The sequence below is a fragment of the Mobula hypostoma genome, chromosome 12 (assembly GCF_963921235.1).
Source record: "Mobula hypostoma chromosome 12, sMobHyp1.1, whole genome shotgun sequence".
In the NCBI taxonomy this organism is placed as follows: domain Eukaryota; kingdom Metazoa; phylum Chordata; class Chondrichthyes; order Myliobatiformes; family Myliobatidae; genus Mobula; species Mobula hypostoma.
The window spans coordinates 83,260,061-83,273,228 of NC_086108.1; the positions used below are offsets into that span (position 1 = coordinate 83,260,061).

The 13,168-nt window shown below is 38.0% G+C and overlaps 1 protein-coding gene across 7 annotated transcripts in view; it reads right to left on the reverse strand.

Moving 5' to 3' along the window:
• Nucleotides 1–3,536: 3,536 nt before the first annotated feature.
• The window catches only part of LOC134354966 (MAP kinase-interacting serine/threonine-protein kinase 1-like), an 80,021-nt gene continuing 70,389 nt past the window's right edge, over nucleotides 3,537–13,168 (reverse strand). For all 7 annotated transcript variants that reach the window (XM_063064528.1, XM_063064530.1, XM_063064529.1 and 4 more), the window contains one exon: nucleotides 3,537–5,170. In XM_063064528.1, coding sequence (XP_062920598.1) covers nucleotides 4,924–5,170 — 247 coding nt within the window. In that variant the 3' untranslated portion in view covers nucleotides 3,537–4,923. The remainder of the gene's footprint in view (nucleotides 5,171–13,168) is intronic.

A 13,168-nucleotide genomic window follows, 5' to 3' on the forward strand; every position in this document is an offset into this window, starting at 1 on the left:
GCAGACGATGAACCTCGACCTTCGACATCGAGGCAGGCAGACATAGAAGAAGATGACCTGCCTGCCCTGATCGACGGTGAGATGACAGCCCCGTGTCCAACCACCCCAGTGGTCCCAACCTCCAGGCCGCGGACAGATACCGATTTGTGAAGAATGCAGCAGTAGCCAGGAGGCACCCAGCATGTCTTTAAGAAAAAAGCTGAAATAAACAAGCTAATTAATTAGGTGTCACCCGGCACATAAATGTCGGCCCAGATCAGAGGCAATTGCTGATTGCGTCGCCTCTGATCTGGGCCGACATTTACATGCTGGCGGCACCTACTCTATATAGGCTGTGTATTTTTATGCGTTATTTGGTATGATTTGGCAGCTTCATAGCTAAAAGGTTACTGGAGAGAGTGTTTCTGCCCAGAGCGCTTGCGTGAGATTTTCGCTACAGAGAACAGTGGAGGCAATCATTGTAGAGAAGTATTTCTAATTTATATAGGCTGTGTATTTATCATATCATGCCTGCTTTTACTATATGTTACTATTATTTTAGGTTTTATGTGTTATTTGGTATGATTTGGTAGGTTATTTTTGGGTCTGGAACACTCACAAATTTTTCCCATATAAATAAATGGTAATTGCTTCTTCAATTTATGACATTCCAGCTTACGAACCATTTCATAGGAACGCTCTACCTTCGTATGGCGGGGGAAACCTGTACATATATATCACTGTGTACAACCGTGAGATTTGTTTTCTTGCAGACACGCACAGTAACTCCAAGAAACACAATACAATCAATGAAAGACTGCACCCAACAGGACGAACAAGCAACCAATCTGCAGAAGACAACAAACAGTGCAAATATGAAAAAAAGAACAGAAGTGATAAATAAATAAGCGATAATATCAAAAACATGAGATGAAGAGTCCTTGAAAGTGAAACAGTTCAGTGATGGAGCAAGTAAACTTGAGTGACATTAACCCAATTCAAGTGCTCGATGGTTGAGAGTTAATAACTGTTCCTGAAACTGGTGGTGTACCCTGAGGCTCCTGTATCTTCTGATGGCAGCAGCAAGAAGAGAGCATGGGCTGGGTGGTGGGGTTCCTTGATAATGGGTGCTGCTTTCCTGCGATGGCACTCCATGTAGATATGCTCAATGGGAGGGCTTTACTCACTAAGGACTAGGTTGTAACCACTACTTTTTGTCGGGCTTTCCATTCAAGGGCATTAGCATTTCCATACTAGGCTATGATGCAACCAGTCAATATACTCTCCACCACACATCTATAGAAGTTTGTCAAACTTTTAGATGTCATGCCAAATCTTCGCTAACTTCTAAGGAAGTAGAGGTGCTGCCATGCTTCCTTTGTAATGGTACTTACATGCTGGGCCCAGAACAGATCCTCAGAAATGATAACACTAAGGAATTTAAAATTGCTGACCATCTCCTCCTCTGATGCCTCAATGAGGACTGGCTCATGGACCTCTGGTTTCCTCTTCCTGGTCAATAATCAGCTCCTTGTCTTGCTGACATTGAGTGAAAGGTTGCTGTTGTGGCGCCACTCAGACAGAATTTCAATCTGCCTCCTATGGGTAGCTTGTCACCACCTTGAGTCGACCAAAGACAGTGGTGTCATCAGCAAACTTAAATATGGCATTGGAGCTGTGCTTAGCCTCACAGTCATTGGTATACAGCAAGTAGATCAAGCGCTAAGCACACAGCCTTGTGATTCACCTGGGCTGATGGAGATTGTGGAGGAGATGCTTTTGCCAATCCAAACTTTAACACATGGAACTCTATCTTACTCTGCTTCAGCTGGAACAATCATACTCTCTGGACATCAACATAGACCTAATCACGTACATCACAATGGCACTGCTTCAGTAAAAGTAAATTATTTCAACATTCTCAAGTGAGGCTTGCCATGAAAATTGGAATTACAATAGCTGGGAAGATTTACATGAAATGAAATAGTGTATATTGCAATGAGTCCTTTCTCTGGAAAATATTGCATTATTTCTCAAATGTACTCAAATGCAGTTACACTAAGCAATTAACTCTATTAGTCACCACTTTTGATTCGGCCTACAGCATTAGTATCATCAGCAAACTTGAATATGGCATTGGAGCTGTGCTTAGCTGCATACAAGCGTAAAGCAAGTAGAGCAGAATCTAAGCACACACCTTTGTGGTGCACCTGTGTTGATGGAAATTGTGGAGGAGATCTGATTTCCAATCCTAACTGATTGGGGTCTGCAAGTTAGAATATTCAGGATCCAATTACACAAGGAAGTTTTGAGGCCAAGGCCTTGGAACTTCTTGATGGCTTTAAGGGGATGATGGTATTGAATGCTGAGCTGTAGTCAATGAGGAGCCTCCTACTGTATGCATCTTTGCTGTCCAGATGTTCCAGGGTTGAGTGAAGAGCCAATGAAATGGCATCTGCTGTGGTCAGTTGGTCCAGTGGGTAAATTGGAGCAGGTCCAAGTCACTTCTTGGCCAGGAGTTGCTATGTTTCATCACCAATCTCTCAAAGCACTTTATCACTGTGGATGTAAGTGCTATTGGATGATAATCATTGAGGTTGGTTACCAAGTTCTTCTCAGGCACCAGTATAAGTGAAGACAGCTTGAAGCAGGTGGATATTTATTGTTTATTTATTGTTATCTTTCCTTTTTATTTGCGCAGCTTGTTTTCTTTCACCCACTGGTTGAATGCCCAAGCTGGTGTGGTCTTTCACTGATGCTTTATGGTTATTATTCTATTATGGATTTATTGAGTATGCTCACAAGAAAATGAATCTCAAGGTTGTGTATAGTGTCATACATGTACATTGAAAATAAACTTACTTTGAACTACTATTTGATCATGTGCCAAATATTTCAGCAGTTTTCCTATCCACTATTCGAAAAAAGTTGTACACAGGCCATCAGGTTTGTGTAGTAAAAGCAATCTAGACGTAAAGGTTTGGTTATCAAGGTAAATGAAATGTCCTACTTCCCTCTATTCTGTTCCTGGCACATTGCCTCACACCACATTGGTGGAGTTTGTGCTGCAAGTTCATCCCAGTGGCCCTGACCTATTACTGAGGCTTCAACAGAAAGTTGGACATGAACTAAAAGTTCATGGAGAGAGAAATGAGGAATTTTAAAACATAGATGTGCAACCATAGCTGAGTCAAATATGAATTTTTATGTTGCTTTAATAGGAAGTTATCTCTGGCTCTGAAGGGGTGAATGCTGAGAGTGGATTGTGCAACATTACTCATTCAAAAAAAAAATGTTTCTTAGAGCAGATTTCAAAAATGTAGGTTTCCTTTCAGAATCATTTGGTTCAGGAAATTTGTCCAAGCATTTCCGGTCAGAATGTATGATGTGTAGGATGCATTTTTCTAGGAATATCTACAGGAGATCTTCATGTCTATCAGAACTTTGTTCTCAGTATATGATAGGTTAAAAAATCTATTCTCCAAATCTACTTAGTTCATCTATTAACATATGAGAGAACATCATTTAAAGCAAGAATGAGAACTGTTCCCCTTAAATCAGTATGAATTTCTTTATTGTTTAAAATTTTCACCCATTTATATTGCATTAGAAAAGTACATTTAGTTACATTTTAAAACAAGTCTCCATAAGCTAAGCCATAGAAATAGTTGTAGTTAATTGCCATGTTTGCAATCAATATATTATTATAGAAATATCCAGTTGCAGGAGGTTCAAAGTATGAAGCCCTGCAAATATTTTGTTAAAAATATCCTTTTTTGTTCATCAGACCAGTCAAGTGTGTCAGGGTTGTCATAAAATAGGCTTATTTTGTATATTGGCTTATACTCTACAAATGTTGATACGAGATTCACAAAGTATGGGATTTTTGAAAAAGGCATAAGGAATTCCTGAGAATACAAGTAGGAGGAGTATCTTGATCTATTCAATAAGATCGTGTTTCAAGTAAACTTTGCTACCCATTGTCAATACCTCTGATTCCCTTGTCTAAAATTCTACTGATTTCAGCCTTGAAAATACACTAAAGACTGATCATGTGGAGCTTCAAGAGGTAGAGAATTTTAAAGATTTCCAACTATCTACTTGAAGAAACATTCTATCATTGATGGCCGACTGATCAGTCTGAGATTCTGCACACTTTGTCTGGCCTCTGCTGCTTCAACATCTTATACTCTCATAATCTAGTAGGTCTTAACTGTGACCACCTCCCTTTTTTTCCAGATCCTCCCATATAGAGCAAGTTTATTAGATCTCTTTTCATTGGTCAATCCCTTTGTCCTGAAAATCAACATCACAAATCCACACAGCACCAAAAAGGCTTGCATACCCTTCTTTTGGAAATGGAGACTGAAACTGCACACACTGCTCAAAATAAGATCTTAGTAAAGCTCTGTGCTATCTCAGCAATACTTCAGTTCCTCACAGTAAAGGCTGTAATCACACCTTTAGGCATTTTAACCTGCATAGTGTTTTGTTTAATCAAATAAGATCAGAGGCAACTATACAGATATGTAATACGTATTAACCTGAAGAGTTACTACTCTTTTTGATGATGTACATACTTCACACTAACTTCAAGAATTATCTCCTTCTTTCTGAACTGGCATCTATATTTTACATATATTAGGCAATTTTAAGATATAAAATATTTTAAAATAATGCTCAAGAGAAAAATAAATATTATAAACTCCTCTCATAATAATTCGCACGCAGTTTAAAAATATAATCAAATAAGGGTGCCTTGTACAAAAATATTAAAATTAACTGCAGAGTGCCACAGACTAAGCAGCATTATTTAGTTTTCAGTAAATAAATATTCTCAAGTGTAACAAACCCTGTGCAAATCCCATAGTAAAGCAAGCATGGTTTGATTCCTGAACTAGGTATATGATGCCATGGCAGCTTGACATTAGATAAAAACATAAATCATGAAGCACCATTATTGACACTCATTCCTGAAGTGGCTAACTGCTGTTGGGGAGATTTTGCGGCCTGTGTCTTGGCCCTTCGTTTAGCAAGCCTGGAACTGGAGGGAGGAGAAAGTCGCATGGAACAAACAGTCTTGATGATAGCTTCCTGCTCTCCCTGCATCTCCTCATCCTGCTGTGACAGCTGTCTGTTGAAGGCAATAGCTTCAGCAGCAAAATGAGTCAGGTCCTTTGTACTGCTGTTCCTGGGAACAAAAAAAATCACTTAAATGTATAAATTAGTGAGCCATGCTGCTAAAACTGCATAATGTGATCTTAAAACATTTCTTAAAAGGTTTACTAATTCAATAAAGGATATTACTATATAAATGACAATTTAGAAAAATTGTTCTATCACAACAATCATTTGTATAAAGCCACATGGAATCAGCAAATAAGAAATCTATTTCAGTGACGATGGCATCAAAGATGCAAGTTCCATAAGAGATGAAAACAAATTTGAAGCAAAGACTAAGCAAAAATGAAAAGATCATTATATTTCAAATACTTTTTAAAAACATTTATTAATTCATGGATACAAAAGACTGCATTTGTTATCCATTCCTGATTTCCTTGGAACTAGTGAGACATTGTGCTTGGATAACCCTACACAAGGTAAAGAAAATACAACAGCCTTTTCCCTCACAAAGAAAATCCACGTAAAATTAAGAAATGGCTAAAAGAGCCCACAAAAATATCTCCAAGCTAAAAATGCTAATTTTCCAGAAGAAAATTTGCACAGCTCTGTTGATAATTAAAAAGGGAAGTGCTAATTATAACATAGAAACAAAAACATAGAAACATAGAAAATATACAGAACAATACAGGCCCTTCAGCCCACAAAGCTGTGCCAAACATGTCCTTACATGTGAAATTACCTAGGGTTACCCATAGCTCTCTATTTTTCTGAGCTGCATATACCTGTCCAGGAGTCTCTTAAAAGACCCTATCGTATCTGCCTCCACCAAGTCGCTGGCAGTCCATTCCATGCACTCTCTGTGTAAAAAACTTAACCCTGATATCTCCTCTATACCTACTTCCAAGCACTTTAAAACTGTGCCCTGTCATGCTAGCCATTTCAGCCCTGGGAAAAAGGTTCTGAATGTCCACACAATCAATGCCTCTCATCATCTTATACACCTCTATCAGGTCACCTCTCACCCTCCGTCACTCCAAGGAAAAAAAGCCGAGTTCACTCAACTTATTCTCATAAGGCATGCTCCCCAATCCAGTCAACATCCTTGTAGATCTCCTCTGCACCCTTTCTATGGTTTCCACATCCTTCCTGTAGTGAGGCGACCAGAACTGAACACAGTACTCCAAGTGCGGTCTGACCAGGGTCCTATATAGCTGCAACATTACCTCTCGGCTCCTAAACTCAATCCCATGATTGATGAAGGCCAATGCACCATATGCTTTCTTAACCACAGAGTCAACCTGTGCAGCAGCCTTGAGTGCCCCATGGACTTGGACCCCCAGATCCCTCTGATCCTCCACACTGCCAGGAGTTATTTATCATTTCATTTTAAAATCTTCTTTATTAATTTTTAAAGATCAACAAAAAATACATTAAGGTAATTGTCAACATGTCAATATGTACAATGAATTAAATTACAAAACAACTGATTAACAATAATGATACAAAAAAATAAAGTGTTAAGCCATACAAGCTTCCATAAAAGAAAAACATCAATCTGCTAACTCAAATCCATTTAAACAAAAATCAGAAGGAAACCATCTTAATTAACTCAAATCAGATGATAGCAGCTGGCAAATGAACCCCACCTTTTCTCAAAATCAAATCAAGGATCAAAAGTTCAACTTCTGCTTTTCTCCAAACCAAGACATAGCATCACCTGAGAGAACCACTGTATCAAATTGGGAGCAGAGGCATCTTTCCATTTCAATAAAATAGCCCTTCTGGCCATTAATGTAACAAATGCAATTACACGTTGGTCTGATATAGAAGTACCATGAATATATTGAGGGATTATACCAAACAAAACTGTTAATTTATTAGGTTGTAAATTTTTAAAGCTTTAGAAATTGTAGAGAAAATAGATTTCCAAAAAATGTTTCAATACAGAACACGACCAAAACATATGTGTCAATGTAGCTGTCTCAGTTTTACATCTATCACACTGACTATCAACATTAGGAAACATTTTAGACAGTCTCTCCTTTGTCAAATAGTAATGATGTGCAATTTTAAATTGAATTAAATAGTGACTGGCACAGATCGAAGAAGAGTTAACCAACTTCAAAATTTGCAACCAATCCTGTTATCAAGGTCATGTTAAGCTCTCTTCCCCAATCTTGCTTAATCTAAAGTGAAGGGTAATTATGCTGTTGTAACAGTGAATTATAAATTTTCCCAATAAAACCTTTCACTAAAGGGTTCATTTTTAAAATAATATCTAACAGGTCAGAATCCTGTATATTTGGAAAATTACTTAAATATTCTTGTAAGAAATGTCTGACCTGAAGATATTGCAGGAAATGTGAATACGAGAGAGAGTGTTTAGTTACTAAATTCTCAAAAGACATCAATCGGCCATCTTGGAACAGATCCATGAAGGAATAAACTCCTTTATTCCTCCAAAGAAAAACTGCTTAATGAAGGTTTAAATAAATAATTTCGATAAATTAAACTAAGTTTAAATTTTTTGAGGTTTAAAAAATTACGAAACTGGTACCAAATTCAAAATGACTACTGAATCATAGGATATAAATTTAGATTAGCAATTTTGGCCATTTGTACAGGTAAAGAAGCTCCTAATAACGAGGTTAAGTGAAACTGTTTCACAGCTTTCAATTCCAAATCAGCCCAAGGTAGTCATTCATTCTTAACAGCCCAATATAACCAAAAACACATAATGTATATCAACAGCCCAATAATACATTCTTTGATTAGGCAGGGCAAGACCTCCATATTTTTTTAATTTTTGTAATGATATTTTCCAACCTGATCAAAAAACTTTAGTTTAAAAAAAGGGATATTTTGAAATATATATAAAAATTTTGGTAAAATCATCATTTTAACTGCATGAATTCGGCTGACTAACGAAAGTGTAAGTGCATTCCATCTACAAAGTAATTGTTTCATAAAATCCACTAAAGGAACCAAATTAGCTCTATAAAGGTCTCTATGATTTTTAGTGATAATAATACCTAAATATTTAAAAGAGTCCGTAACTCTAAAAGGAATGTCATCATATATAGAAGCACAATCATTTAGGGGAAATAATTGACTTTTATGAAGGTTTAGTTTATATCCTGAAAAATTTCCAAATTCATTTAATAGTTTCAATAAACTAGGAATGGATTCGTCAGGATTCGAAACATTATGCTGACGATCTCTTAGTTAAAGGGAGATCTTATGAATAGTTCCATTTATGAAAATTTCACGGATATCTTTAGCTTCACAAAGTGCAATGGCCAAGGGTTCCAGCACCAAATTAAATAACAAGGGACTTAACAGACATCCTTGTCTCATACCCTGCGGAAGTCCAAAAAAAAAGATCTGCAATTATTAGTAATAACAGTAGCAAAAGGGCTTTTATATATCATTCTAATCCACTTAAAATTAATACCAAAGTCAAATTTCTCTAAAACATTAAATAAGTATTTCCATTCAACTCTGTCAAGTGCCTTTTCAGCATCAAGAGAAACAACACATTGGGGAGACTTAGAAAAGGATGAGTTATAACATTTAACAGTCTCCCAGTATTAGAGAAGGAATAACGGCCCTTTACAAAACCTGTTTGGTCCTGAGGGATATTTTAGCTAGAATATTCTCCAGTCGATTAGCCATTATTTTTAAAAGAATTTTAGCATCCACATTTAATAATGAAATAGGTCTATATGAAGCACAGTCAGTTGGGTCTTTATCCTTCTTAAGAATTAAAGAGATAGAAGTTTCATAAAATGTGGGAGGTAACTATCAAAAAAGAATCTTTAAGCGTTTCCAACATGTATGGAGAAAGCAATTTTACAAATTTTTTGTAAAATCCTACAGAATAACCAACAAATCCAGGAGCTTTACCAGATTGCATTGAAAGAATAGCTTTCTGAATTTTGTTTTCAGTAATTGGAGTATCAAGAGTTTGTTGATCTTCAACAGAAATTTGAGGAAAATCAATCTTTTATAAAAAGGCAACACACATCAAAGTTGCTGCTGAACGCAGCAGGCCAGGCAGCATCTCTAAGAGGTACAGTCGACGTTTCGGGCCGAGACCCTTCATCAGGACTAACTGAAAGAAGAGCTAGTCTCACCAGCAACTTTGATGTGTGTTGCTTGAATTTCCAGCATCTGCAGAATTCCTCATGTTTGCATTTTGTAAAAAGGCATTCATTTTAGAGGGATCAGCTGAAAACTGAGATTTATAAAGTTCAATGTAAAAGTCTTGAAAAATTTTATTAATGTCTTCATAATTACATGCTAAACTACCATCTCCCTTACGAATTTTTAAAATTTGTCTTTTGGCTCTAGCTGCTTTTAATTGAGATGCTAATAACTTATTATTTTTATCTCCAAACAAATAGAATTGACTTTTCAATTTAAGCAAATTTCTTTCAATAGGCTAAGTTAATAGTAAATTATATTGTGATTGGAGTTCAACCCTTTGTTTAAATAAATCAATATTAGGTGAGGTTGCATAAATATTATCCAAGTCTTTAATTTGTTTTGAAATCTTATCTAACTCTGTTTTTGTCTGTTTCTTAAGCTCAGCGAAATAGGAGATTATCTGACCGCGCAAATATGCTTTAAAATGTGTCCCATATAATCAATTTCGACACATCTCCCGTATTGTTAAATAGAAAACAATCTTTTATCTGAGTCTCAACAAATTTGACAAAGTCTGAACTTTGCAATAAATTTTCTGGAAAATGCCAAGGCAAATTTGCAATACCGACATCATTGAATTCAAAAGCTAAGCTTAAAGGCACACGATGCGAAACAATGATAGCTTCATATTCACATTTCTGGACTTTGGACAAAAATCAGAAATCAGCTATAAAATAATTGATTCTCGAATATTTTTTGTGAACATGTGAAAAAAAGAGAATAATCTTTGTCATTAGGATGTAGGACGCTTTTCAACCAGGCCATAATCCATTAAAAAAAAAGTATCCACACTATCCACAACACCTCCAACCTTTGTGTCATCAGCAAATTTTCTAACCCATCCCTCCACTTCTTCATCCAGGTCATTTACAAAAATCACAAAGAGTAGGGGTCCCAGAACAGATTCCTGAGGCACACCACTGGTCACTGATGTCCATGCAGAATATGACCCATCTACAAACACTCTTTGCCTTCTGTGGGCAAGCCAGTTCTAGATCCACAAAGCAATCTCTCCTTGGATCCCATGCCTCCCTACTTTCTCAATAAGCTTTGCATGGGGTACCTTGTCAAATGCTTTGCAGATATCCATATACACACACTGGGCCGGCTGGTGACGCAACGACATCGGTGCTGGACCCGGGAGCGGAGGTTCCCAGGTTTGAAACTAGTCGGGTCCGCCCCGCGCACGCTTTCCATCCGGGCCGGGTCGAGTGTCGAGACCACAACTCGACCTCGTAAAACACGGAAAGACTGTGAAAATGTCTGTGTGAGGAGTGACGCATCGCACAGTCTCTCGCTCTGCGTCGTTAAAAAAGCCATGAAAAATCCATCATCACAAACGCACGCACGGACACGCAGACGCATATGCACAGATGCGCATGCACGCAGACACACGCAAAAAAAAAAAATCCACATACACTACATCTACTGCTTGACCTTCATCAATGTGTTTAGTCACATCCTCAAAAAATTAAATCAGGCTCGTAAGACATGACCTGCCTTTGACAAAGCCATGCTGACTATTCCTAATCATATTATACTTCTCCAAATGTTCATAAATCCTGCCTCTCAGGATCTTCTCCATTAACTCACCAACCACTGAAGTAAGACTCACTGGCCTATAATTTCCTGGGCTATCCCTACTCCCTTTCTTGAATAATGGAACAATATCCACAACCCTCTAAGCCTCTGGAACCTCTCCTGTCCCCACTGATGATGCAAAGATCATCGCCAGAGGCTCAGCAATCTCCTCCCTCGCCTGCCAAAGTAGCCTAGGGTACATCTCGTCTGGTCCTGGTGACTTATCCAACTTGATACTTTCAAAAGCTCCTGCACATCCTCTTTCTTAATATCATATAACCATATAACAATTACAGCATGGAAACAGGCTATCTCAGCCCTTCTAGTCTATGCCGAACGCTTACTCTCACCTAGTCCCACCGACCTACACTCACCCCATAACCCTCCATTCCTTTCCTGTCCATATATCTATCCAATTTAATTTTAAATGACAACATCGAACTTGCCTCAACCACTTCTACTGGAAGCTCGTTCCACACAGCTACCACCCTCTGAGTAAAGAAGTTCCCCCTCATGTTACCCCTAAACTTTTGCCCCTTAACTCTCAACTCATGTCCTCGTTTGAATCTCCCCCATTCTCAATGGAAAAAGCCTATCCACGTCAACTCTATCAATCCCCCTCATAATTTTAAACACCTCCATCAAGTCCCCCTTCAACCTTCTATGCTCCAAAGAATAAAGACCCAACTTGTTCAACCTTTCTCTGTAACTTAGGAGGTGAAACCCAGGCAACATTTTAGTAAATCTCCTCTGTACTCTCTCAATTTTATTGACATCTTTCCTATAATTCGGTGACTAGAACTGTACACAATATCCCAAAATTGGCCTTACCAATGCCTTGTACAATTTCAACATTACATCCCAACTCCTATACTCAATGCCCTGATTAATAAAGGACAGCATACCAAAAGTTTTCTTCACCACCCTATCCACATGAGATTCCACCTTCAGGGAACTATGCACCATTATTCCTAGATCCTTCTGTTCTACAGCATTCTTCAATGCCCAACCATTTACCATGTATGTCCTATTTTGATTAGTCCTACCAAAATGTAGCACCTCACATCTTTCAGCATTAAACTCCATCTGCCATCTTTCAGCCCACTCTTCTAACTGGCCTAAATCTCCCTGCAAGCTTTGAAAACCTACTTCATTATCCACAACACCACCTATTTTAGTATCATCTGCATACTTATTAATCCAATTTACCACCCCATCATCCAGATCATTAGTATATATGACAAACAACATTGGACCCAGTACAGATCCCTGAGGCACACCGCTACACACCGTCCTCCAATCTGACACACAGTTATCCACCACTGCTCTCTGGCGTCTCCCATCTAGCCACTGCTGAATCCATTTTACTACTTCGTTATTAATGCCTAATGATTGAACCTTCCTAACTAACCTTCTGTGTGGTACCTTGTCAAAGGCCTTACTGAAGTCCATATTTTCAACATCCACCACTTTACCCTCGTCAACTTTCCTAGTAACCTCATCAAAAAATTCAATAAGATTTGTCAAACATGACCTTCCACGCACAAATCCATGTTGACTGTTCCTAATCAGACCCTGTCTATCCAGGTAATTATATATACCATCCCTAAGAATACTTTCCATCTTTTACCCACCACTGATGTCAAACTCACAGGCCGATTAATGCTAGGTTTACTCTTAGAACCCTTTTTAAACAATGGAACCACATGAGCAATACGCCAATCCTCCGGCACCATCCCCGTCTCTAATAACATTTGAAATAAATATTTCTGTCAGAGCCCCTGCTATTTCCACACTAACTTCCCTCAAGGTCCTAGGGAATATCTTGTCCGGACCCGGAGACTTATCCACTTTTATATTCCTTAAAAGCGCCAGTACTTCCTCTTCTTTAATCGTCATACTTTCCATAACTACCCTTCTTGTTTCCTTTACCTTACACAATTCAATATCCTTCTCCTTAGTGAATACCGAAGAAAAAAAATTGTTCAAATTCTCCCCATCTCTTTTGGCTCCGCACATAGCCGTCCACTCTGATTCTCTAAGGAACCAATTTTATCCCTCACTATCCTTTTGCTATTAATATAACTGTAGAAACACTTTGGATTTATTTTCACCTTACTTGCCAAAGCAGCCTCGTATCTTTTAGCTTTTCTAATTTCTTTCCTAAGATTCTTTTTACATTCTTTATATTCCTCGAGCACCTCATTAACTCCAAGCAGCCTATATTTATTGTAGATCCCTCTCTTTTTCCGAACCAAGTTTCCTATATCCCTTG